We start from the raw sequence: 23,787 nt of genomic DNA, 5'->3' as shown, positions 1-23,787 counted from the left end.
TTTTTGTTGCAATGGTAAATGGGAGTGTTTCCTTAATTTCTCTTTCAGATTTTTCATCATTAGTGTATAGGAATGCAAGAGATTTCTGTGCATTAATTTTGTATCCTGCAACTTTACCATATTCATTAATTAGCTCTAGCAGTTTTCTGGTGGCAGTTTTAGGATTCTCTATGTATAGTATCATGTCATCTGCAAACAGTGACAGTTTTACTTCTTCTTTTCCAATTTGTATTCCTTTTATTTCTTTTTCTTCTCTGATTGCCGTGGCTAGGACTTCCAGAACTATGTTGAGTAATAGTGGTGAGAGTGGACATCCTTGTCTCATTCCTGATCTTAGAGGAAATGCTTTCAGTTTTTCACCATTGAGAATGATGTTTGCTGTGGGTTTGTCATATATGGCCTTTATTATGTTGAGGTAGGTTCCCTCTATGCCCACTTTCTGGAGAGTTTTTGTCATAAATGGGTGTTGAATTTTGTCAAAAGCTTTTTCTGCATCTATTGAGATGATCATATGGTTTTTATTCTTCAATTTGTTAATATGGTGTATCACATTGATTGATTTGCATATATTGAAGAATCCTTGCATCCCTGGGATAAATCCCACTTGATCGTGGTGTATGATCCTTTTAATGTGTTGTTGGATTCTGTTTGCTAGTATTTTGTTGAGGATTTTTGCATCTATATTCATCAGTGATATTGGTCTGTAATTTTCTTTTTTTGTAGTGTCTTTGTCTGGTTTTGGTATCAGGGTGATGGTGGCCTCATAGAATGAGTTTGGGAGTGTTCCTTCCTCTGCAACTTTTTGGAAGAGTTTGAGAAGGATGGGTGTTAGCTCTTCACTAAATGTTTGATAGAATTTACCTGTGAAGCCATCTGGTCCTGGACTTTTGTTTGTTGGAAGATTTTTAATCACAGTTTCAATTTCATTACTTGTGATTGGTCTGTTCATATTTTCTGTTTCTTCCTGGTTCAGTCTTGGAAGGTTATACCTTTCTAAGAATTTGTCCATTTCTTCCAGGTTGTCCATTTTATTGGCATAAAGTTGCTTGTAGTAGTCTCTTAGGATGCTTTGTATTTCTGCGGTGTCTCTTGTAACTTCTCCTTTTTCATTTCTGATTTTATTGATTTGAGTCCTCTCCCTCTTTTTCTTGATGAGTCTGGCTAATGGCTTATCAATTTTGTTTATCTTCTCAAAGAACCAACTTTTAGTTTTATTGATCTTTGCTATTGTTTTCTTTGTTTCTATTTCATTTATTTCTGCTCTGATCTTTATGATTTCTTTCCTTCTGCTAACTTTGGGTTTTGTTTGTTCTTCTTTCTCTAGTTTCTTTAGGTGTAAGGTTAGATTGTTTACTTGAGATTTTTCTTGTTTCTTTAGGTAGGCTTGTATAGCTGTAAACTTCCCTCTTAGAACCGCTTTCGCTGCATCCCATAGGTTTTGGGTCGTCGTGTTTTCATTGTCATTTGTCTCTAGGTATTTTTTTATTTCCTCTTTGATTTCTTCAGTGATCTCTTGGTTATTTAGTAACGTATTGTTTAGCCTCCATGTGTTTGTCTTTTTTACGTTTTTTTCCCTGTAATTCATTTCTAATCTCATAGCATTGTGGTCAGAAAAGATGCTTGATATGATTTCAATTTTCTTAAATTTACTGAGGCTTGATTTGTGACCCAAGATGTGATCTATCCTGGAGAATGTTCCGTGCGCACTTGAGAAGAACGTGTAATCTGCTGTTTTTGGATGGAGTGTCCTATATATATCAATTAAATCTATCTGGTCTATTGTGTCATTTAAAGCTTCTGTTTCCTTATTTATTTTCATTTTGGATGATCTGTCCATTGGTGTAAGTGAGGTGTTAAAGTCCCCCACTAATTACTGTGTTACTGTCGATTTCCTCTTTTATAGCTGTTAGCAGTTGCCTTATGTATTGAGGTGCTCCTATGTTGGGTGCATATATATTTATAATTGTTATATCTTCTTCTTGGATTGATCCCTTGATCATTATGTAGTGTCCTTCCTTGTCTCTTGTAACATTCTTTATTTTAAAGTCTATTTTATCTGATATGAGTATAGCTACTCCAGCTTTCTTTTGATTTCCATTTGCATGGAATATCTTTTTCCATCCCCTCACTTTCAGTCTGTATGTGTCCCTAGGTCTAAAGTGGGTCTCTTGTAGACAGCATATATTCGGGTCTTGTTTTTGTATCCATTCAGCCAGTCTATGTCTTTTGGTTGGGACATTTAATCCATTCACGTTTAAGGTAATTATCGATATGTATGTTCCTATGACCATTTTCTTAATTGTTTTGGGTTTGTTTTTGTAGGTCCTTTTCTTCTCTTGTGTTTCCCACTTAGAGAAGTTCCTTTAGCATTTGTTGTAGAGCTGGTTTGGTGGTGCTGAATTCTCTTAGCTTTTGCTTGTCTGTAAAGCTTTTGATTTCTCCATCAAATCTAAATGAGATCCTTGCCGGGTTGTCTTTAATTTTTGCCACTTTGATTACTATGTGTCTCGGCGTGTTTCTCCTTGGGTTTATTCTGTATGGGACTCTCTGCGCTTCCTGGACTTGGGTGGCTATTTCCTTTCCCATGTTAGGGAAGTTTTCGACTATAATCTCTTCAAATATTTTCTCTGGTCCTTTCTCTCTCTCTTCTCCTTCTGGGACCCCTATAATGCGAATGTTGTTGCGTTTAATGTTGTCCCAGAGGTCTCTTAGGCTGTCTTCATTTCTTTTCATTCTTTTTTCTTTAGTCTGTTCCGCAGCAGTGAATTCCACCATTCTGTCTTCCAGGTCACTTATCCGTTCTTCTGCCTCAGTTATTCTGCTATTGATTCCTTCTAGTGTAGTTTTCATTTCAGTTATTGTATTGGTCATCTCTGTTTGTTTGTTCTTTAATTCTTCTAGGTCTTTGTTAATCATTTCTTGCATCTTCTCAATCTTTGCCTCCATTCTTATTCCGAGGTCCTGGATCATCTTCACTATCATTATTCTGAATTCTTTTTCTGGAAGGTTGCCTATCTCCACTTCATTTAGTTGTTTTTCTGGGGTTTTTTCTTGTTCCTTCATCTGGTACATAGCCCTCTGCCTTTTCATCTTCTCTATCTTTCTGTAACTGTGGTTTTTGGTCCACAGGCTGCAGGATTGTAGTTTTTCTTGCTTCTGCTGTCTGCCCTCTGGTGGCTGAGGCTATCTAAGAGGCTTGATGGGAGGCTCTGGTGGTGGGTAGAGCTGACTGTTGCTGTGGCGGTCAGAGCTCAGTAAAACCTTAATCCACTTGACTGTTGATGGGTGGGGCTGGGTTCCCTCCCTGTTGCTGTGGCGGTCAGAGCTCAGTAAAACCTTAATCCACTTGACTGTTGATGGGTGGGGCTGGGTTCCCTCCCTGTTGGTTGTTTTGCCTGAGGCAACCCAACACTGGAGCCTACCCGTGCTCTTTGGTGGGGTTAATGGCAGACTCTGGGAGGGCTCACGCCAAGAAGAACTTCCCAGAACCTCTGCTGCCAGTGTCCTTATCCCCACGGTGAAACACAGCCACCACCCGCCTCTGCAGGAGACCCCCCCAACACCAGCAGGTAGGTCTGGTTCAGTCTCCCCCAGGGTCACTGCTCCTTCCCCTGGGTCCCGATGCACACATTACTTTGTGTGTGCCCTCCAAGAGTGGGGTCTCTGTTTCCCCCAGTCCTGTTGAAGTCCTGCAATCAATTCCCACTAGGCTTCAAAGTCTGATTCTCTAGGAATTCCTCCTCCCGTAGCCGGACCCCCAGGTTGGGAAGCCTGACGTGGGGCTCAGAACCTTCACTCCAGTGGGTGGATTTCTGTGGTATAAGTGTTCGCCAGTCTGTGAGTCACCCACCCAGCAGTTATGGGATTTGATTTTACTCTGATTGCGCCCCTCCTACCATCTCACTGTGGCTTCTCCTCTGTCCTTGGACGTGGGGTATCCTCCTTGGTGAAGTCCAAGGTCTTCCTGTCAATGACTGTCCAGCAGCCAGTTGTGATTCTGGTGCTCTCGCAAGAGGGAGTGACAGCACGTCCTTCTACTCCGCCATCTTGGTTAATCCCAGTAGTAGCCATTTCTTATCCCTTTCCTCATGGTTTGGTTGGAAAGCCAGTCCTAGGCACACTAAATGGTCCGAGTCACACCTGGAAGGGGCAGGGCCTGCCTGCACCAGGTCGTTGCCAATGTTTCCCAGATGTCAGGCGTGTGGCCACCACCTCCATCCTGACTCTACACTGCTGCCCCTACTGTTACACCACCACCTGCTAGGACATGACTGTAAGGTGGGTCTCCTTAGAGAGGCGAGTCCCACAAATGGCGGACCAGGACAGTTGGTGGCCGTGCACCAGCTGGTGAAGAGGGGGCTTGTTGCAGCTGGCAGCCGGCCGAGGCTCCTGCACACCGTCCACCCTCCCTGTTCATTCCAGCGCCTGCTGCAGAGAAGAAGAGTCATAAACAGTTGTTTACTGGCTGTTGAAAGAATTATAGCATTATATATTTTGTCTAAAAAGTTAGAAACAACCCAAATATCCATCAATATGGAATCATATATCCATAGACAAGTTCTATGCAGCCTTTAAAAAGAACAAGATCTATGTATAGGTACTGACGAGGAAAGAACTCTCATGTTATTTAGTAGGAAAAACAAGTTGTAGAACAACAGTCCCATCGAGAGAAAAAAATTTTTATACACACAGAGAGAGAAAGAGAGTGTGCGCGCAACAGACAAGACAGACATGTGTATAGAAGAAGTCTAGCAGTACACAGCCCTCCACATCCACAGGTTGCGAATCCACGGATTCAGCCAACCTCGGATCGAAAATATTCCCCCCAAAATTCTAGAAAGTTCCAAAAAGCAAAACTTGAATTTGCTGAGCACCAGCAACTATTTACATAGCATTTACATCGTATGAGGTGTTGTAAGTAATCTAGAAATGATTTAAAGTAGATGAGAAGATGTAGGTTATATGCAAGTAGTACATCATTTTATATAAGGGAGCGTGGGCAGATTTTGGTATCTGAGGGGTCCCGGCACTAAACCCCCATGGATATTGAGGGACAACTGTATACACTAAACTGTTAAGGTGGTTATTTCTGAGAGATGGCTATCCAGAAGATTACACAAGATACATTATGTTTGAAATCAGAAAAAAACAAAGATTCTTTAGAAATTTCAGAAAAATCTGAATAATTGACAAAAATGAAATTTAGGATTCTAAGACTAGGATTTGTGAAAATACCTTAACATCTCTAAGAAGGAAAAAACAGAAAGTTCTTTTTAAACAGTGCTTGCTTCCACCAGGTGCCCTCTAGATCTACCTGGAAGCCAAAGAGAAAGGAGTAGACCCTGCAGTGTCCGGGACTACACACTGCATCTCCTTCAGTTACCTTTGTGAAATATACAACATGGTTCAGTCATTTTAGATAATTCTTAAAGAAACATCCAACTTCTATACAAATTTGCTCCTTAATCACTATTTAAACCCTTTTGGTAGTATACATGTGGTACTTAAAAGAAAAAAATCCCCAGCAACATCTATTGATTTGGTGGTCACATTAGTGCAGAACATTTTCTCCACGATTTTAGGTACGGGTCGTTTTTTCCTTCTTTCCAGCATATCCATACACTTCTGAGAGTGAGTCAAGTGGCCATGGGTTGAGACTCACCCAACTAGGGCAATAAAGAGAAAAATTAGTCTAATGCATGGTCTTAACAAGAGGGAGTGTGTGAGCATGAATAATTAATCTCACTAGTCTGTGGCAATCAGATAAAATGAAGTCCCATTTGCTCAACCTTATTAAAAGAGAGAGAGCGCAGAGGGGAGAGAGAGATGGTAAAGGTCGTTGAGGGACTCGTAACGTGGGAAGAACCGCCTCTGAGATGGGTAATGTGTTTTCTAATCTCTGCGGTCTTTAACTAAACATAATGGTCAAGGTACTCTTTGGATAGTTCTGATTCATTGAATTATTAAACATTTTAGAAAATACTTGACTCCTGACTACTAACTTATACGATGAATTTGCAGTCTTTTTGGAGAGGGATTAGATCCCACTGTTTCATTCAGAAATGATCTATCCTCTTGTCAAAAAAGAACTTCTAGAAGAAGTAAAGACATAGGAACAGACTCAATATCAGATTTTAATTCTTATATTTACCATGAACATTTCTTCCTGCTATAGATGTTGAAGTATTTTAAAAACAAGAAGAGATTGAGTCCAAAAGCCCTGTTGAAAGCTGTATAATGATATATATAAGTGCAGAATGTTACTTTCAGGGTAGACCATGAGATTGCTGGTGTTTTTTTTTTTCTCCCTCCAGGAACCGATTTTTATGTAATTTTTAGGATATTCACTGTAGACAGAAGATTTGATTTATTTCTACGTCTATACTTGGAAGAAGAATCTTATTTTGGATATTTTACAGTTGAAATTTTCTCAGAAACTTTTATTTTCAACTGCATGAAAATAAAAATAAAATTTAGCTTGTTCTCTATGGTCTTTAGGGATTAAGAAGGCATTTTACATTTTGAAATTGCCCTCTTTCCTTTCAGATACTGTGAGCAATTTTACTTAATATTATAGTGTTGTTTTGACTATTAGGAATTTCCAAAGATTCAATTGTTAGAAATATGTGTCAACAATGAGATCAATGGTTTTCAAGGTGGAGTCAATTTATTAACCTCTCAGTACTAAAATAGGAATCTGTACACTGATAATTGATAAATGTATAGGTTAACAAGAAAAAATAGCACATCATTTTCATGTGTGGGCTAAGAGACGAGACTCTACAAAATATTAACATTAAAACTTTTGAGTTCAGTGATTAATTTTAACCACATGATCAACAGAATATAATGTATGTTCACATGTGTGTGTGTGTGTGTGTAAATGAGGAGGCTTTTGAACAGTGAATTTGGGAGCAAGGACTATGTCTTCAGTACTTACAGCAATTACTGACCCATGGCAAGCACTTAATGTTAATTGAATTACTAAGATTTTTTTAGGAAAAGACTTAAATAATCTTCAGAAAGATTCCTTATGAATCATCCTTGTTTCCCCATTTGCTGGAGAAAAGGCAGTGTTCAAATGTAATGAATATATTGTCTAGAGATCAAGGATACTTTCTTACTTGCCTCCATACCTTATGGAACAGAGCTTACTATAATTAGCTAGTGGAGAGTGACTGAAGAGAGAAATGTTGGGGAATATCGGTTGTACCTCAATTAAAAAAATTTTTTTTTAACGTTTGGGAATAAGACTTTATGTTTTGGTTTGTAGTTTAAAGGAATCATCTAGTGGTTAACTGTGCAAGCTTCCTCATCCTGGATGCTTACACTGTTTGTTCTTTTTACCTTCTGTGGTATAAATACAGAGGGGAAAAGAGAGAGAACCCTGTACACAGACTTCTCATTAGCCTCCCCCATTAAGTCATCAGAAGCAGTCAGTGACCCCTAGTTTCCATGCTTCTTTTTCTGTGTTAAGAAATTGGGATACCGAATTTCCCCATTTGGCATTTTTTGTGTGTCCTAAGAGTTTGTTTGCACCTTGGCCTGGAATTCTTTAGATTTTTTCTCCTGCGTTTTCCTTTTGTCGTTCTAAGAGCCACATCCTTATACTGTCATTACCTGGAAGGGGTCAGGAAATGAAGTATTAGAGCCTCTTCTCTAATGGGAGCTGGTGCCGTGACCGTGCCCCGGGGCGACGCTGGGTGGAAATTGTTCGTGCGGGCCTGCTGCCCCTGACGCCCACCCACGTGTTTTTCCTCCTCCCCAGATCCTGGTGTACAGCCTGGAAGCAGAACGCTGCCTCTCGAAGCTGGGCAACGCGCTTGGCGACTTCACCTGCGTCAACCTCCGGGACAGCCCTCCCAATCTCATGGTCAGTGGCAACATGGACAGGAGGTAGGTGTCAGGAGAGTCGCATCTTAGAGCCGCAGGCAGCTTCTCTTGAGGACTGGCCGCTCGGCCTCCACTGAGCTCACTGATTTCCTCCACGGCTCACCCTCCTCACTTCTCACTCACATCTCTGCCCACCTGAGTTCAGCCCTGATCCCATAAATACCATCCCTGTGAACTTGGAGAACAAAGTCTTGTATTAGGTAATAGTTGGATGGATCTGCGTCTCTGCCTCGTTTCTGAAACACCATGGGAAGGTTGTCTTTTAGGCCATTTGGTGGACGCAGTTGGTGGAAGGTCCAGTGAGACCACTTGGAATATCTTTTGTCCCCCTGCTGTAAAATTTGTTTGGCATTTAAAAGCTCACTTTCTAATATTAAAAACAATAACCTAAGGGATGAATCATGTTCAGCAAAATAGGTTTGCCTGCCAAATGATGTCAAGAGTGTGTTTCAGACCACTGTGGTGTCCCTCCGGTGATGGGGGAAAAAAGAGACTTCATGTGAACAGATTCCAGTTTCTATTTAGTTGATTAGCGGTCTTCCCTTTAACGTATTGGCTTAGGGAGTCGGATTTTCCCGGTACAGGGTCCAGTGCCAGCTCTGGCCGCTCCAGGACCCATCAGCATGGAAGGATTAAAGTGTTTGAAAAGACTGTCTGAGTCCAAATTTTAGGCTTTTTTCCTTTCTCTTCCCTCTCCCCCTTGTCTTTTCCTTTTTTTTTTCTTCTTTGTTTGACTGGTTATCTGTCATGTCTGACCCAGTGCCCTGAACAGAGGTAGCATGGCTGGAGGCCAGGTCAGCTGGCGCCCCCTCCCCTGGCCAGCCCCGGGCTGCAGGTGGCGGGCCACTTGGTGGGGTATCAGATCGTGAGGCGGGTCCTCCTTTGTGCCAAATCCCAGACCTCTGTCGCACCAGTGCAGCAGCTTGCAAAAATAATTATTTTGTCAGATAATATTTTCAACTTCTGACCTTCACTACTACTGTCTCCCTCCCATAGAGCAAAAAGATGTGAGTATGCTTTAGGGAAAGAAAATACTTGATCTTTTTTTCCTCGAGCCCTCCTGAAACAGCTGATACTTCTCATGGTTGAGAATTGAACTCCTCAGTGTATGTCCAGGCAGTTTTTCTCTTTAAAAAAAAAAAACCAAAAAACTAGGCTTGATAAGTGGCCGCACTTGTGGCACAGCAAGTGAAACGCATCAGTTTATAGTTTTACTCTCCCATGTTCATTTCTGACTGAGCTGCGCAAAGGCTCCAAGCTTACCTACAGGATCTACCCGCAGGGACCTAACAGCTCCTCGCTTTCCAGGAGAGCAAATGCAGAGGGCTCTGTGGGGCATCCAGATGGAAGGGTTTGGGATTGTAGGCTATGCTTCAGAGTTTGCTGACAGCATGACCATTTAGGTGTTCAACCACAGCTAGGCTCCCAGGAAACCAAAATGGTGTTCCAGAGAAGAGACCTCTGCTTTCTGCATAACGTAGCCTAATTAGCTCTAGAAGCACAGTTACAGCCAGATTGTCATGACCATTGTCAGCTGCACATCCTGCTGTCAGTGAGGAGACCTGTACATACTCGGTAAAGCTGATGTTTTCCTCTGGAGCAGGGCTGCCTGACCACGCTCCCCATTGCCAGAGGAGAAGCCAAATGCGCAGTGTATAAGGGCTCTCTGGTCCCAAATCTGACCATGTTAAAATCCATTTTATTAGTAAACCAAAGTTACGGTTTTTTGTTTTTTTTTTTTTACACCCTTTGTCTTTTTGGATGAAAAGAATAGACTTGGGACTTGGAGTTGGAGATGGGGCTGTCCAAAATGGCATTTAATCAGGGCCACTTCTAGATCTGTGCCAGCTATTTGACTACTACTGGTACCCCAGAGGCTTGCCATCATATGTAAGATTGTTCTTTATGAGTCACATTAACAGTGTTAGCAATACGAATTTGAAACACGGGGCTTAAAAATATTATACATCTGGAAAAAGGAAGGAATAAGGACTCTAGACTTTTAAGTGCATAGAGGCATGTCTTGTGGGGTTTTTCCCAAAGACTTAATAGCTTATGAGTGGGAACTCATCAGAGATGCACACCCAGGCTTGTACAGCTTATGTTTTATTTCAGAAGTGGGACGGAGGGGGCAAATACTATGAAGAGAGCTAGGTGGCTATCACTTCATGACAGATGCAATTTAAAAACCTTGGAACCTCCTTTTTTATTTAAAAAAACTGAACTTCTATTGCATTCTCTTAGTACTTTATAAATAACTTGAGAATGAAATGGACTCTAAAGGTACATAAAACTGTCCAAGGTTAAAACAAAAATAATGTTTCTTTAAAGTAAGGAAATCAGCTTGAGTAACTTTGCTAATAACATGGGTGGAATTTTCTAAGGAGTTGTTTTTTTTTTGTGGAGGTGCGTATAGGCTGAAATTAAAAATGAAAAAATAGTTCACCTAGCTTGTCACTAGAGGTTAAGTAGAGTCTGATAAAGATTAAGAGAATGGTCAGGGTGGGAACTGAGTTATGGTTGGATTGTACTTTTCCCTCGCTGGGAGGGAAGGGTTATAAAGTGGGGTTATATAGGTGGGGCTCTGCACAAGAGTTTTAACACTACAGATCAATGAGGTTTTTTTAATGCATATTTTGTCCTTTCCTGCTAAGCCAAGAAGAGTGGTAAGTAACGTTAGAGGAGGGGAGGGAGGGGTGTGCATCCGGTGTTAGGACTGGATGCTTGTGTCTTACCACAGTGTCTGTCTAGTGCTCAGAGAGGGCTTAACTCTGTATGTTTTGCATTTATTCCAAGATGCACTTTTTTTTACATTTTCACATCCTTGAAATCAAGATGTGTCTTTTATAATAACATCTTACAATGGCAGCATGTTAAAATATTACATAAAGTAATGGTGCTTCTTGCATTGGATGGTGTTTTCAATTAAATAGAAGTCTGTATTTGTTCAATGAGGGCAAAAATAAATCTTAGGAATTAGAACAGTTATGAGAAACTTGAGTGTGTTACCAAGATAAAGTCTGCAGGAAATAGACCGCTGTGAGTTTTTTTGTTTTGTTTCTTTAGTTTAACCTTTGGGGTTCACTGAACATTTAGAATCTGTAAATTTATGTCTTCCACCAAATTTGGGATTTTTTGGCCATTATTTCTTCAGATTTTTTTTCCACACTGATCCCTTTCCCCTCTCCTCTGGGACTTCAGTGATGTGAAGAACAGACTTTTTGATATTATCCCACAGGTCACTGAAGCTCTATTCATCTTCTTTCCTAAGCCTTACATTCTTCAAGTTGCAAATATCTACTGATTTAACTTTGGGTTCACGAACTGTTTCCTCTGTCATCTCCATTCTGCTATTGAACCCATCTAGTGAATTTTTTATTTCAGATTTTATACTTTTTTGGTTCAAAATTGCCATTGTTTCTGTTTCTCTGCTCAGAATTTCATTCTTTCTTATCATTGTACCTTTACCTCATGGAATATAGGTACAATAGCTGCTTTAAAGTCACTGATGATTCCAAAAGTCTGGGTTATTGTAGGGTTGACATTTTCCCTTGAGAATGGGTCACATTTTCCTGGGGCTTTTGGGGTGGGGGTATGTCAAGTAATTTTGGATATATCCTGGACGTTTTGTGTCCACTTTGGATCCTGTTACATAATCCTCTGGAGGATGTTGTTTTGTTTTTGTTTTAAACAGGCAGTCCCCCTGGTTAGGTTCAGACTGCAAGTTGTGTCTTGCCTTCCATGGGTGGTGATTCCAGTGTCAGTTCAATTTCCAAAACCTTTGCTGTGCTTCTCTGACTGCCCTGCACATGTGCCACCCAGAGGTTAGTCTGAGCTGGCAGTGGTTGAAATCTTATCTGAGCCTTTGCTGTACTGCTTTGGATCTGTGCCTGGGCCGTGCGCGGGGTCGCACGCAGTATCACGGGCTCCCCGTCTCCAGTTCCGCCCTCTCTTCATCCCTGCGATTCCTAGCTTTCAGGGCCCCTGTCCCCTGGGCCTCTGACGAGAAGATGGGGTTTCTCTCAGGGTTTCACCTGCTGGCATCCCTACCACCATGCAGCTCTGTGAATAGGGACTGCCTTGGGGCAAAACCACAGAGAAAAGAGATGGGGGAATCCCCAAAGACACCACCCCCCCCCCCCACGTTCTTTGGACTTAGGGGCTTCTCTCCTTGGTTCTTCAGAAAGAGGGTGTTTCTGTTAGCATTATAGCTCCCACACCACTACACAGCTGTGCTACAGGAGCTCACACTCGGGGTGAGGCTGTGAGAGAGAAACTCCTCTCCCTACGGCCCCTTCCTCCGCGGCCACTTCCTCCACAATCCACTGTAGTGAGTCAACTCCTCAGGGTCCTCAGGTGTTTGCTTTTTGTGTTTTGTCCAGAGGTTTGGGTTGTAGCAGCAGAAGACAGAGGCAGTAGTGGGCTTACTTTAGGTCAGACGCAGAACTCCTCCTCTCTTTAAATTATTTAAATAAACTGTGTAGAGGGCTGTATTAAATGGGGTCCCTTCCCATTCTGTTGCTCTCAGTCTTCTCATCTGGGATCTGCTCATTTCTAACGAATGAAATCAGGGATCTAGACCAGAGAATGCTCTGCTGGGGAGAATCAAAATAAGAGTTGGTGATAAGGGTGGGACTTCCCTGGCGGTCCAGTGGTTAGGACTCTGCGCTTTCACTGCCGTGGCCCAGGTTCAATCCCTGGTCAGGGAACTAAGATGCCGCAGGCGGCACGGCGGGGCCAAAAAGAAGAGTTGGTGGTAAGGGCGTACATCAGGTTGTTAGTGGGCTGCCAGAGCAACATGCACTGAGCCAACAAGTCCCACTGCTTTTCCTCCTGTAATCTTAAATTGATTTAAAAAATTTTTAGCTTTACTGAGATAGAATTCACATACCTACAATTCACCAATTTAAATTATACAATCCAGTGTAAAGTACACAAGGTTGTGCAGTCATCACCAAGTCAGGTTTAGAACATTTTCAACACCCCAAACAGAAACCTTGTGCCCCTTAGCAGTCACTCCCCATGTCCCCCCAACTTCTCTAGCTCTAGGCAACCACTAATCACTTCCTGCCTCTACGGATCTGTCTGTTTTAGACATTTCATATAAATGGAATCATAGAACATGTGACTTTTTGTGACTGGCTTCTTCCACTTAGCATAATGTTTCCAAGGTAAACCTGCGTTGTAGCTTGAATCACCACTTAATTCCTTTTTATGGCCAAGTAATATTCCATTGTATGAGTATACCACATTTACTTATTCATTCATCAGTTAACATTTGGGTTGTTTCCATTTTTTGGTTATTATGAATAATGCTGCTGTTACCATTAAACTACAGATTTTTGTGTAGACCTATGTTTTCACTTCTCTTGGATATATACCTAGGAGTGGCATTGCTGACTTATATAACCCTGTGTTTAACTATTTGAGGAACTGCTAGACTCTTTTCCAAAGTCACTGTACCATCTTACATTCCCACCAGCAGTGTATGGGGGTTCCAATTTCTCCACATCCTTACCTGTACTTGCTTGCTATGGTCTCTGATTATAGCTGTCCTAAAGGTATGATGTTGAACATCCTTTCATGTGCTTTTTGGCCTCTTTGGATAAATGTCTATTCAAATCCTTGGCCCATTTTTTAATTAGGTTGTCTTTTTATTTATTGAGTTGCAAGAAGAGTTCTTTATATAGTCTGGATACCAACCTTTTGTCAGACATGATTTGTAAATATTTCTCCCTGTTCTGTGGGTTGTCTTTTCACACTTTTTTTTTTTAAATTATTTATTTTTTATTTATTTATTTTTGGCTGCGTTGGGTCTTCATTGCTGTGTGCGGGCATTCTCTAGTTGTGGTGAGCGGGGGCTACTCTTCATTGCGGTGCGTGGGCCTCTCACTGCAGTGACCTCTCGTTGCGGAGCACGGGCTCCAGGTGCGTGGGCTTCAGTAGTTGCGGCATGAAGGCTCAGTATTTGTGGCACGCAGGCTCAGTAGTTGTGGCACACAGGCTCAGCTGCCCCGCGGCATGTGGGATCTTCCCAGACCAGGGCTCAAACCCATGTCCCCTGCATTGGCAGGCGGATTCTTAACCACTGCGCCACCAGGGAAGCCCCCCACAATTTTGATAATGTCCTTTGAAGCACAGAAGTTTTTAATTTTCATGAAATTCCATTTATCCATTTTTTCTTTGTCGTTTGTGCTATTGGTATCATATTGAAGAAGCCATTTCCTAGCCCAAAGTCACAAAGATTTACTCCTATGTTTACTTAAAAGAATTTTTATGATTTTGGCTCCTACACTGAGGTCTATGATGTATTTGGAGTTAATTTTTGTATATGGTGTGAGGTGGGAGTCCAACCTCATTCTTTTTTGCATGTGGATTTCCATTGTCCTAGCATCATCTGTTGAAAAGACTATTCTTTCCCCATTGAATTGTCTCGGCACCACTGTTGAAAATCAGTTGACCATAAAATAGGTTATTCTAGGTATACTCATCTGATTAAAATTTAAAAGGATTTATTAAAGTAAGCTAAATGTTTCTATGTTTCCAGCGTGCCTTGTTATTTTGGTGTTACATACATCATCATTTTTGTCCACAGGTGGTGTTATGGGCTGGCTTGTAAGGGTTGCAGAATGTTCGGTCTAGCAGAGCTCTTTAAGACCATCTAATGCTGGCCCAGCTAAGGGAACAGGTCCAGAAAGGTCGAGTGATCAGTCCAAGGGGCTTATTACTCTTTATGGGCAATAAACAAAGAACTCTAAACTTTAGAGATACAGCTTTACAATACATAGAGCTCTAACCATAGCCTAGTTGGATTAAACTGGGCAGTTCTACCTGAAAATACATGTTTTTCTAGTTGCTATTAAAAATGAATCATTCACCAAAGGCCACCATTGGTGCTATATGTATGTTATAGCTACTGATTTTGGCATATAAGGTTGTATTTAAAAATCCTCTTTAATATAGGTTCGATGAGACAAAACAGAATCATGTTATTGATTTCTTTAAAAAAAATAGTGAGTTTTCTTGATTAATTTGGTCATTAAAAAAAAAAAGAGACTGTTTTAATGCCGTCTTGCTTGTTCCCTTTATTTTCTGGATAGAAATATAGCTGAAGGTCAGGTCCTTCTTAATGAAACTGCTGAGCCAGAGTCTGAACAGGCTTCATCTTTGCCATCAAATACAGTTTGCCTTATTATTTTATGGGACTATTTTATCCAAACCAGTGGGAAGCAAGCTCTGAGTTGTGACCCCTAATTAGAGAGTGTCGGAGCTTTCTTCTCGCCTTGACAAATACAAAGTTGTGGTGGCTTCTGGTGCTGCTGCTGGCTGTTAGGGAGAGTGAGTGGGGCGTAAATGTTACATTTGCTCCATCTGCAAGTGTTGTAATAAGTTATTCAAAGCTCTTAGCACAGGACCAGCCAGAGCGTGCCTCCCTCTCAGTTCCAGCACGTTTTCCTGCCCGTCAGATGGATTCTCCTCTGTTGGAGTCTTTGGAAGGTTCTGGTGTCTTTTGTTTTAATTGGCGGGCTCGAGCTGACTCCTGTGGTGTGATTTTCATTAGAGAGGGGCTGGAGAGAGGGAGTGTTGGAACAGCCCTCCAAACCCAACCATGAATATTAAACATAATACAATTACAGCTTTCAGACCAATTATTTTTTTCTTTTCAACGGGCAAAGTTGATGAAACACGCGCGGATAGGGATTCACAGTGTCTACCATTGGCTTCTTTTTGTCCCTGGAATCAGTTGTCTTGGCGTGTCTGTGCCCGTTTGCCGTGCTCCCTGTTTCCCCACGTCGGGAGTTTGACTTGCGCGCTGAGGGTACGGCTCTGCCAGGGAACGCCGCTGTGCACGCTGGGGCCGCGCCGTCAGGCGTCTCAAGCAGAGGTGCGTCTCGTAATGTGACCTCGAGTGGATCGCGTGGACTTCGCACCCCGTGCTGCGTGCTGCCTCTTTCTGTCAGCCAGAAACCAGAGCAGTGCCTCTTTGAGGAGATGTCTTCTAAATGCTTCTCCTTTTTCCCTGTGGGGAGAAGTTCGAGTCTGTTTTTGGCCCATTTTTGTTTTCCTTAGTGATAAAATACACTAATGCTGTATCTTTTGGTGTATTTGTGTATTTTGTTTGGAGCCATCCTTGCCGGTATCTAAATACAATAGGAAAACAGATGGCAAACTTTGAACTTCTGGACCAAATTTGTGTTTGCCTTTGTCTCCTTAACAGCCAAACTGTAAATTATGGAGTATAAATATTCAACAGAGGAGCTCTTTATGAAAATCACTAGAGCAAAATAGACCCTTATTAACCAAATATGCACTGAAAAGTACTCAAGCTAAAAATCCCCGCCCCCCCCCCCCTTTCCTTTCCAAGTTCCCATTAGTAAGCAGTGCAGCTGTAGCCTCCAGGCAGAGTTCCTTTCACAGCAACTTTACCTTTTCTCCCTTCTCTAACCCACAAATGCCTAAAGATTAGTGTCTGTAAATGCCGACTGAGGGAGCTCTTTGTCTTCTGTGTGTTTCCTGCTCGCTCTGCATCTCTCTGGTCACAGACCCTCCCTGGGAAGAGGGGAGGCGGGGCGAGGGGGGTGCTGATTGGCCTGCTGTACTAACAGGGCTCTCAGTCATCCTCGCCGCCAGCAGGGAAGAACCATGGACCTCACCCCTGTGTCATAAGACTATAGATTTTTAAAACCCTGTTTTATTTGAAACAGAACATCCACATGGGAGTGTGTACAGGGTACGTTGTGTACAATTTAAAGAACAATGGAACGCCTGAGCATTCCCACCACCCACCCACTTAAGAAACAGAGCGTGACCAGTACTTGTGAAGGCCTCTGGGTGCCCCTCCCAGTCACGAACGACTTCTTGTTCCTTAAGCAACATGGCAGTGTCTAGAATAAAAAGTAAAGGCCGCATTTATTCCCCTCATTCTTCCATTGAGACTCTTCCCCAAGGTAACTGCTGTTACCAACTCCAGTATGTCCTTCCAGAATTTTATCTTTAAATTATTTTAACTTAAGCAGGTAACCTACACCTTCAACGTTGAATTCAAAAGCACAAAAAATTATACATAGGGAGACGTTGTCTCCTGGGAGCTTCTGTTTCCTCAGCGGAGGCTGTGCGACGGCGGTCTCCAGAGGGCGCCTGCACACACACATGCGTGCCTCCCTCCCCCGCCCCCCAGCTGCCGCCACGCAGCGGGGCCTGGTGCGCTGGGTGTGTGGCTGTTGGGCGACGGCTGTCTTCAGTATGTGTAGCTCTGCCTCCTTCTCTGATGCCCGTGCAGGTCTCCACTGTACCGGATGTGCCGTCACGGCTTTAGCTGGCATCCGCTGATGGAGCTAGGTTACGTGCCTTCCCCGTTGAGTCACTCAAATTCATGACAACGTAAAGACTATTTCTTATTTTTCCTGTTGGTCTGATTATCAGAAGTCTTTTTCTCTCAGGTTGCTTTTGAGACCCCTTGTGTCTTTTGTGGTTTCCCACTTTATTATGATACTCTGTAATACGTATTTCTTTTCATTTATTCTGATTAGTGCTCATGAGTGTGAGTATGCCTGTCTTTCATTTTGGAAAAACATCAGCCATTAACACTTTGAATATCGCTTCTTTGCCACACACTGGATTTTTTTCCTTCTGGGATTTCTTTTGGGCGTAACCTTAACCATCATCCCCTTCCATCCTTCCTGTCTCTTAATGCTTCATTCACATGTTCCATCTGTTTCTCTCTTTGTGCTCCATTCTAGGTAACTTTTCAGATTTATTTTCTAATTTACAAATGCTTTGTCTAATCTGTTTCTAGCCTATCTAATGAGTTTAATTGCAGGGATTATGTTTTTGTGTCTAGAAGTTCTATACTGCTTTTTTATAAAGGAAGGTCTCAATACTCCCCTTTGAGTGGACCCCAGTCTTACAGCCTTGCCCCCGTGGTACAGTAAGAGCCAGTCCCGTTGCTTCCTGAGTTTGGCACCTGCCAGTAGCCTCACCCCCACCGCACATGCATAGAGGCGACCAAAATTGCAACTCAAGCTCTCCAACCTGGTTTTCTGCATGGGCCCTAGGGAGGTCGCTTACTCTGTGAGCTCAGCAGTGCACTTAAAAGGCTGTAGTTACGTCTTATCCAGCAGTATGAAGTGATTTTCAGTGGGAGGGTCAACAGGGTGCCTGAAACAGAAGCCTCATCTTTGCTACTGAAAAAGTACTGTGGCTAATGGCCTTGTATGTATATATGTGGATGTACACGTATGTTAGATATTGCCTATATAAAATCCTAGAAGCAGAAGCAGAATTGCTAGGTCAAAGTGAAGTACATTTTTTATTTTGTTGGATATTGCCAAGTCACTTTCTTTGGGCTTGTGCTCACATCAGCCGTACAGAAGTACCTCTGTATCCAGGGCTCACCAGCGTGGAAGGGGTCTTGGAGTACTACCAGACTTTACCTTTGCTGGGCAGGCAGGTTGAGTGGTATTACTGCATTGTAGTTTTAGTGCATAATTTCTCTCCTTACCAGTGAACTTGAACATCTTACACGTGTTTAAAAGCCATTAGTATTTCTTTTCCTGTGAACTAATTTTTCTTTTCTTAAACTTTACTGGGTTATCAATCTTTATTATCAATTTGAAGGAATTTTTTTTATAAGAAATTAGTCGTCTGGTGCGAACATTTTTCCCAGTTTACCATTTGCCTTGACTTTTTTTTTTTTTTTTTGGTAATGTTTAGAAAGGCCTTCCTATCCTGAATATTTGTAATTGTTTTAACTCTCTGAGCCCTCTGTAATTAATGTTGGTGTAATACATATGGTAGAGCTCCAAGTTGAGAAAGTTGTTATAGGGTATTTTGCTTATAATTGCGAATTTAAGTGGGATCTTTTCTTCAATTACATTTTTAAAACCAGTGGTTGTACAAAGGATAGTTATTGATTTTGACATATTAGAATACATTTGATTCTGAATTATTACTGAATTACCTTGGATTGTCAACCCTAATGATAAATTTGTCCACTTCTCATTTTCTTCTTTTATCTAATTTTCTTAAAACAATGTGAAATAATATTGGTAAAAGTAGATTACTATTTTTTAAAGACTTTTCATTAGGAATAAGTGTTCTGTGTCATCAGATCTCTCTTCAGTGTCCATGGAAGTGACCCTCTCTGTGGGTTTCTTGTTGTCAGAGAGGCATGGTGGACCACAGGAATGGACATCCTAGATAGAGTCCACTTGCTGGTTAACATGTTGCTGTGAGTTCTGTTAGTTGATCTTTTATTCAGGTCTTAGCACTGGTGCAGACCTGTCATCTTCTGTCATGCTTGCAGTGTCAGGTTTTGGGTAATAACAGAATGCTGGCTCCATGTAGAGAGTCAGAGCTTTCCTCCCTTTGCTGTGCTGTGGAACAGTAGATGTAGCCCGGGGTTTGGGAATGCGGGGGGCGGGGTTTGCTCCTTCCAGGTTGGACCCATTGTGCTGTTCTTGTTTTGCAGGGACAGCTTGTTCCTCCGACAGCTTTCCCAGCTTGCCCTGTGTTCCTTGATCTATTTGGATTTTCTATCTCCTGGGGGTCAGTTTTGATAATTCTTATTTTCCTACAATGTCATTTATTCATCTAGGTCTTCAAATAAGGAGATTCAAAAAATGAACTCAAGAAATAGAAAACCTGAATAGATTATAATGATGAAAGAAACTGAATTACTAAAAAGGGGGGAAAAATCGACCTACAGACATTAGGTCCATGTGTGGTTTTTTAATTGAAATATAGTTGATTTACAGTTTCATATTAGTTTCGGGTATCATGTGGGGTTTTTTGTTTCTTTCCTGGCAAGTTTTCTCAAACATTTAGTAAACTGTATTCCTTCTCATCATTTTGAAGTACTCTCAGGCTAATGCTTTTTGCTCTGAAGTCTACCTTTTCAGGTATTAAAATTGTCACATGCAAATGTGCCTTTCTAATCTTTTTTTTTTTTAAGTACTATTTGGTTCTTTTTCAAACCTTTTTAAAATTATTATTATTTAATTTATTTATTTGGTTGTGCTGCGTCTTAGTTGTGGCAGGCAGGCTCCTTAGTTGTGGCATGCACGTGGGATCTAGTTCCCTGACCAGGGATTGAACCTGGGCCCCCTGCATTGGGAGCACGAGTTTTAACCACTGTGCCACCAGGGAAGTCCCTATATTGAGTTTTGCTTTGTGACTTGAGGCTCTTCCTCATAAGAGGTGGGTTTTTTCCTGTGTGTGTCTGTCCACCCAGCTGATACATCAGGTCTTTCTATAAGCTGTCTGCTAACATTCAGTGTTTGTTTCATACATCACTCCGTGGTCCCTCTGATATTTTTGCTACATCACTTTCTTTCAGAGAGTATCCATGGGTAGCTCACTTTGAGTCCTTTTCTGTTTAAAAAAAAGTCTTCATTATGCCCTCAAACTTGGTAGGTAAGCAAGGTATAGAATTTCCAGTTCAAATAATTTCCCCTCAGAACTCTGAAGATACTTTGTGTCTGTGCGTGCTCATGTACCTGTAAGAGTTTAGGACCTAGAACATCTTTTGAGATGATCCCTTCTCCCCACATTATTTGTGTCAGACATGTTTGTCCAGCTCCCCTGCTAGCTAGCTGGTGGCATCTCTTCAGAGCAGCGATTGTCTTTTCCTTTGTGACTTGCAGCATAGGGGCTGTTAAATTCACCTGTACTGAAATGTTGCCACATTCAGTTTTAGCTCTTGTGGCTTATTTCAGGAACTGTGTTGGTACTTCTAGTGGATAAGAGATTTCTGGCTCATCTGATTTATCCTTATGTGGAAATTCAGCATATACTTGTATAGAAAGTAGTTTTTAAAGATGTTCTTAAATTCAGATTATGACAAGGTAAGTAATTATCTCACTTTAGACAAGTGACTGCCAAGTGTCCACATACTCTTATCACGATCCTGTTATGCTCAGTCAACTGTAGATGCATCGCCTTTCCAAATTTCAACAAGATGGTGATGAACTTAAAAGTTGAGTTAAATTGCCTGAGAAGTGTTATTTTTCCAACCAGGTAAGGGTTCAGGTTGCAGACAAATGTAGCTGTTTTGCAGCTTGCTCTTCACAGACTTTTATATGAACAGCAAAACTGCCATGCTGGGCGGTGTACTTACCCGCTGGACAGCCTTCTCAGGCCGACGTCCCCATGGACGCACCGTGGCAGTCGGGTCAGCCTCCATCGCCATGGGCTTGTGCCCAGGGCAGGCGTCTCGCCTGTGGAGCACATGAAAGTGAGCAGCTGGTGTATTTGTTCTGAGTCCTCCTTATTCTGTGCTTTGAGTGGTTGGGGGTGCTCTACACTAGTTCATTTCTAGTGCCTCTTGGCCTCCTCCGAGAGTACACTAAGGAGGCGGTGAAAGTTTAGTATCAGTATTTAGATGTTCGTAACTGAAGGGGTTTCGTACTCTGTTTTCACAGGGTTGCTGTACATAGACCAGCATGGCTGAGGAGGAATTCGTCATCTCAGGCTCTAATGCTAACCTCTGCGCTCGTCTCTGGCCCTGCAGGGTGAGGATCCACGACCTCCGCACTGACACGATCGCCCTGTCCATCTCTGCCCACCAGCTCGGAGTCTCTTCAGTCCAGGTGGACGAGTGGAAGATTGTCAGCGGGGGCGAGGAGGGCCTGGTCTCCGTGTGGGATTATCGGATGAACCAGAAGCTGTGGGAGGTGCACTCCAGGTAAGGTGGGTCCTCAGCTGCTTCTAGTAACCACAGTCGCAGCAGTGATGGCCTCAGTCAGCCACTGAGCCAGGTACCGTGCGAAGTGCTGTCCACAGGTTACCACGTGGTCCTCACTGGAGCCCTGCAAGTCAGCTGCAGTGAAATGGGCTCAGAAATGGCGCTGGTCACTGTCACACTGTTCAGACTGCCACAGCTGCCCGCTCGGGTAGAGACCACAGTGGGGCAGGCCAGACAGCAGGCGGGGGCACTGCAGGCAGCCCCTCTGCCCCCAGGTGGGGCGGGCCCGGGCCCCCCTCCTCTCCTCCACTCCAGGAAGTCTTGATCTTCCTTACTGTTTACAAGGGCGCTTCAGACTGAAAGTATTCAGGCTTCAACTAAGGAGGAATTTGTAACTTTAACCTTTAGCTCTAAAATTCAAGAGAGAGCTATTCTCCCAAGCGCAGCAGAGGTAAACGGATGAAGGTAAATGGATACTAAGGGGGCCCAGCCGGTTAAACATTGCGCACTGGCGTCTGACCTTTAAAGCAGAGGCGGCCTCGCCTGGCGCAGGGGTCGGCGGGAGCAGACCCGAGGCTCTCCCCCGTTGCCCACATCCATCCAGCCCCCGTGCCTGTGTGAGACGGGCACCGAGCTCCCCCGGCTGTCCCTCAGCACCTCTGGGACGAGACATGTCCCCACTAACTGCAGAGCGTGATAAAATGAAGACTGCTCACAAGTCTAGCTTAAGTACGAGGTCAAAAGAGGAACTGGTTTCTTCCTTGGAGGGCAGCGGTAGCCGGTGCTTGGGCCTGCATCTTTCTCAGACCATGGTGCCCTCCACGCTGCTTGGTTGGCGCTGTCCAGCCCTGCCTGCTGTGGTGATGCACTGAGTTGCCACCAGGTGGTGCCAAAAGGCAACTAAAACTCTCAGGCCTTGGAAGCCCAGAACTATCTGCCTTTAAGGACACCCTTTTGGCTCAACCTGGCCTCTAGGACAGCCTCCTCAGCAGTCCAGGCCCCCAGGGACCGCCACCAGCAGCTCTGTTTAGTTCACTGGGCCTGCACTCCAGCAGATCTCATTTTTCTCTCCCTGAAAAGCTGCACTCCCTCAGATGGGTCATTCAGGTGAAGCCAGGCTAAGCGAGGTCGTGCTCAGAACTGTCGTCCTGTCCCAGCCTTCCTAACTCATTTGTAAGTGCACATCCAGTTCTCACCAGTGCTTAGTGGCTTGTCCCAGAGAAGGTCACCAAAGCATTGTTTACCAAAGCAAGGCTGATGCCTCGTCCGTCTCCTGCCCGGGATTCTCGTCCTCACTCACGTCCTCGCGGCAGTGCTTGCTGCTGTGGATCCCGATTCCCTCTCACGCTCTGCTCCCGCTGTTGCTCAGTCTCCTGCCCCACTGCCCGCTTCAGCCTCTTCGGCCGCACTCCCCAGGTCCTCCCGCCCCTCCTCGGCCAGCTCTCCCTTGACCTCCCCTTTCTGCCTCTGGTACCAGCAGTCAGTCAGCCAGCTGCAAGCCTGGGACTGAGCTCCGACCTCTCTCTTCTCCATCCTCCTCGCGGCTTTGTTTTCCATTCTTCCTGCCTCACTGGGCCCTGAGCGAAGTCCTTCCAGCCACACTTTCTCCAGTTGGTGCCGCAAACCCTGGACTCTGGCACCCCTCTTGAGAGAATCCTCTGCTGTGGCCAAGACGCCTGTCCCTGCCTCTGGCACAGCCGTAACCCAGCCTGAAGGGACTCCCCCTCATCCCCTCCATGCCACCCTCTGCCCTTCTGAAGGGGCCTGGCTGACCCCTTTCAGTCTGTGCTGCAGTCTCCTATTCCTCCTCCCAAGTGCTGAATTCTGTGTCTCATCTTGTGGCTTATAAGAGCTCTTGTGCTCTAGAAACACTGGTTATTTTTTTTGTGGGAATGGATCTCACCTTCTTAACAGTTGGGAATCCCTCTGAGGGCAGGCATCTGCTTGCATTAGACATCTTTTTTATCCTGTGTCTCCTGGCTCAGTGCTCCACTGGAAAAAAGTTTTTAGAATGAACAAAAGCCTTTGCTACATAAGTTTCAAGCCATTTTGTTCCAAAACTTTCTGGATGTGCTTTCACAACCCAGAGTACACGTATCATCTGTAGCCCTCTGACTTCAGGACTGGCGGGCCTTTGTAGGGCACCACTCAACACACCCTGCTGCTGGGGAAGCTGGCTCAGAGAGCTGGAGTGACTTGCCCAGGGCCAG

General features: G+C 43.5%; 2 protein-coding genes across 7 annotated transcripts in view; one reads left to right on the top strand and one right to left on the bottom strand.

The window, feature by feature from the left end:
- The window catches only part of FBXW8 (F-box and WD repeat domain containing 8), a 124,250-nt gene that overhangs the window by 96,260 nt on the left and 4,203 nt on the right, over positions 1–23,787 (top strand). The window contains exons 8-9 of the mRNA XM_059895544.1: positions 7,769–7,896; positions 21,404–21,577. Of these exons, the coding sequence (XP_059751527.1) occupies positions 7,769–7,896; positions 21,404–21,577 (302 nt within the window). The remainder of the gene's footprint in view (positions 1–7,768; positions 7,897–21,403; positions 21,578–23,787) is intronic.
- The window catches only part of TESC (tescalcin), a 95,789-nt gene continuing 75,100 nt past the window's right edge, over positions 3,099–23,787 (bottom strand). For 2 of the 6 annotated variants that reach the window (XM_059895551.1, XM_059895550.1), the window contains exons 12-15: positions 23,481–23,569; positions 21,011–21,110; positions 13,412–15,913; positions 3,099–4,428 (exon numbers count right to left, since the gene is read on the bottom strand). The gene's annotated coding sequence lies outside the window, so the exon portion shown is untranslated. Of the gene's footprint in view, positions 4,429–13,411; positions 15,914–15,944; positions 16,035–16,709; positions 16,779–21,010; positions 21,111–23,480; positions 23,570–23,787 lie in introns of those variants that run through there. The other 4 variants (XM_059895546.1, XM_059895548.1, XM_059895547.1 and 1 more) reach the window with 4 other exon arrangements.

The sequence above is a fragment of the Balaenoptera ricei genome, chromosome 14 (assembly GCF_028023285.1).
Source record: "Balaenoptera ricei isolate mBalRic1 chromosome 14, mBalRic1.hap2, whole genome shotgun sequence".
Taxonomy (NCBI): Eukaryota; Metazoa; Chordata; class Mammalia; order Artiodactyla; family Balaenopteridae; genus Balaenoptera; species Balaenoptera ricei.
The sequence above is the reverse complement of the archived record's forward strand: the minus strand, read 5'-3'. Positions and strand labels throughout refer to the sequence as shown.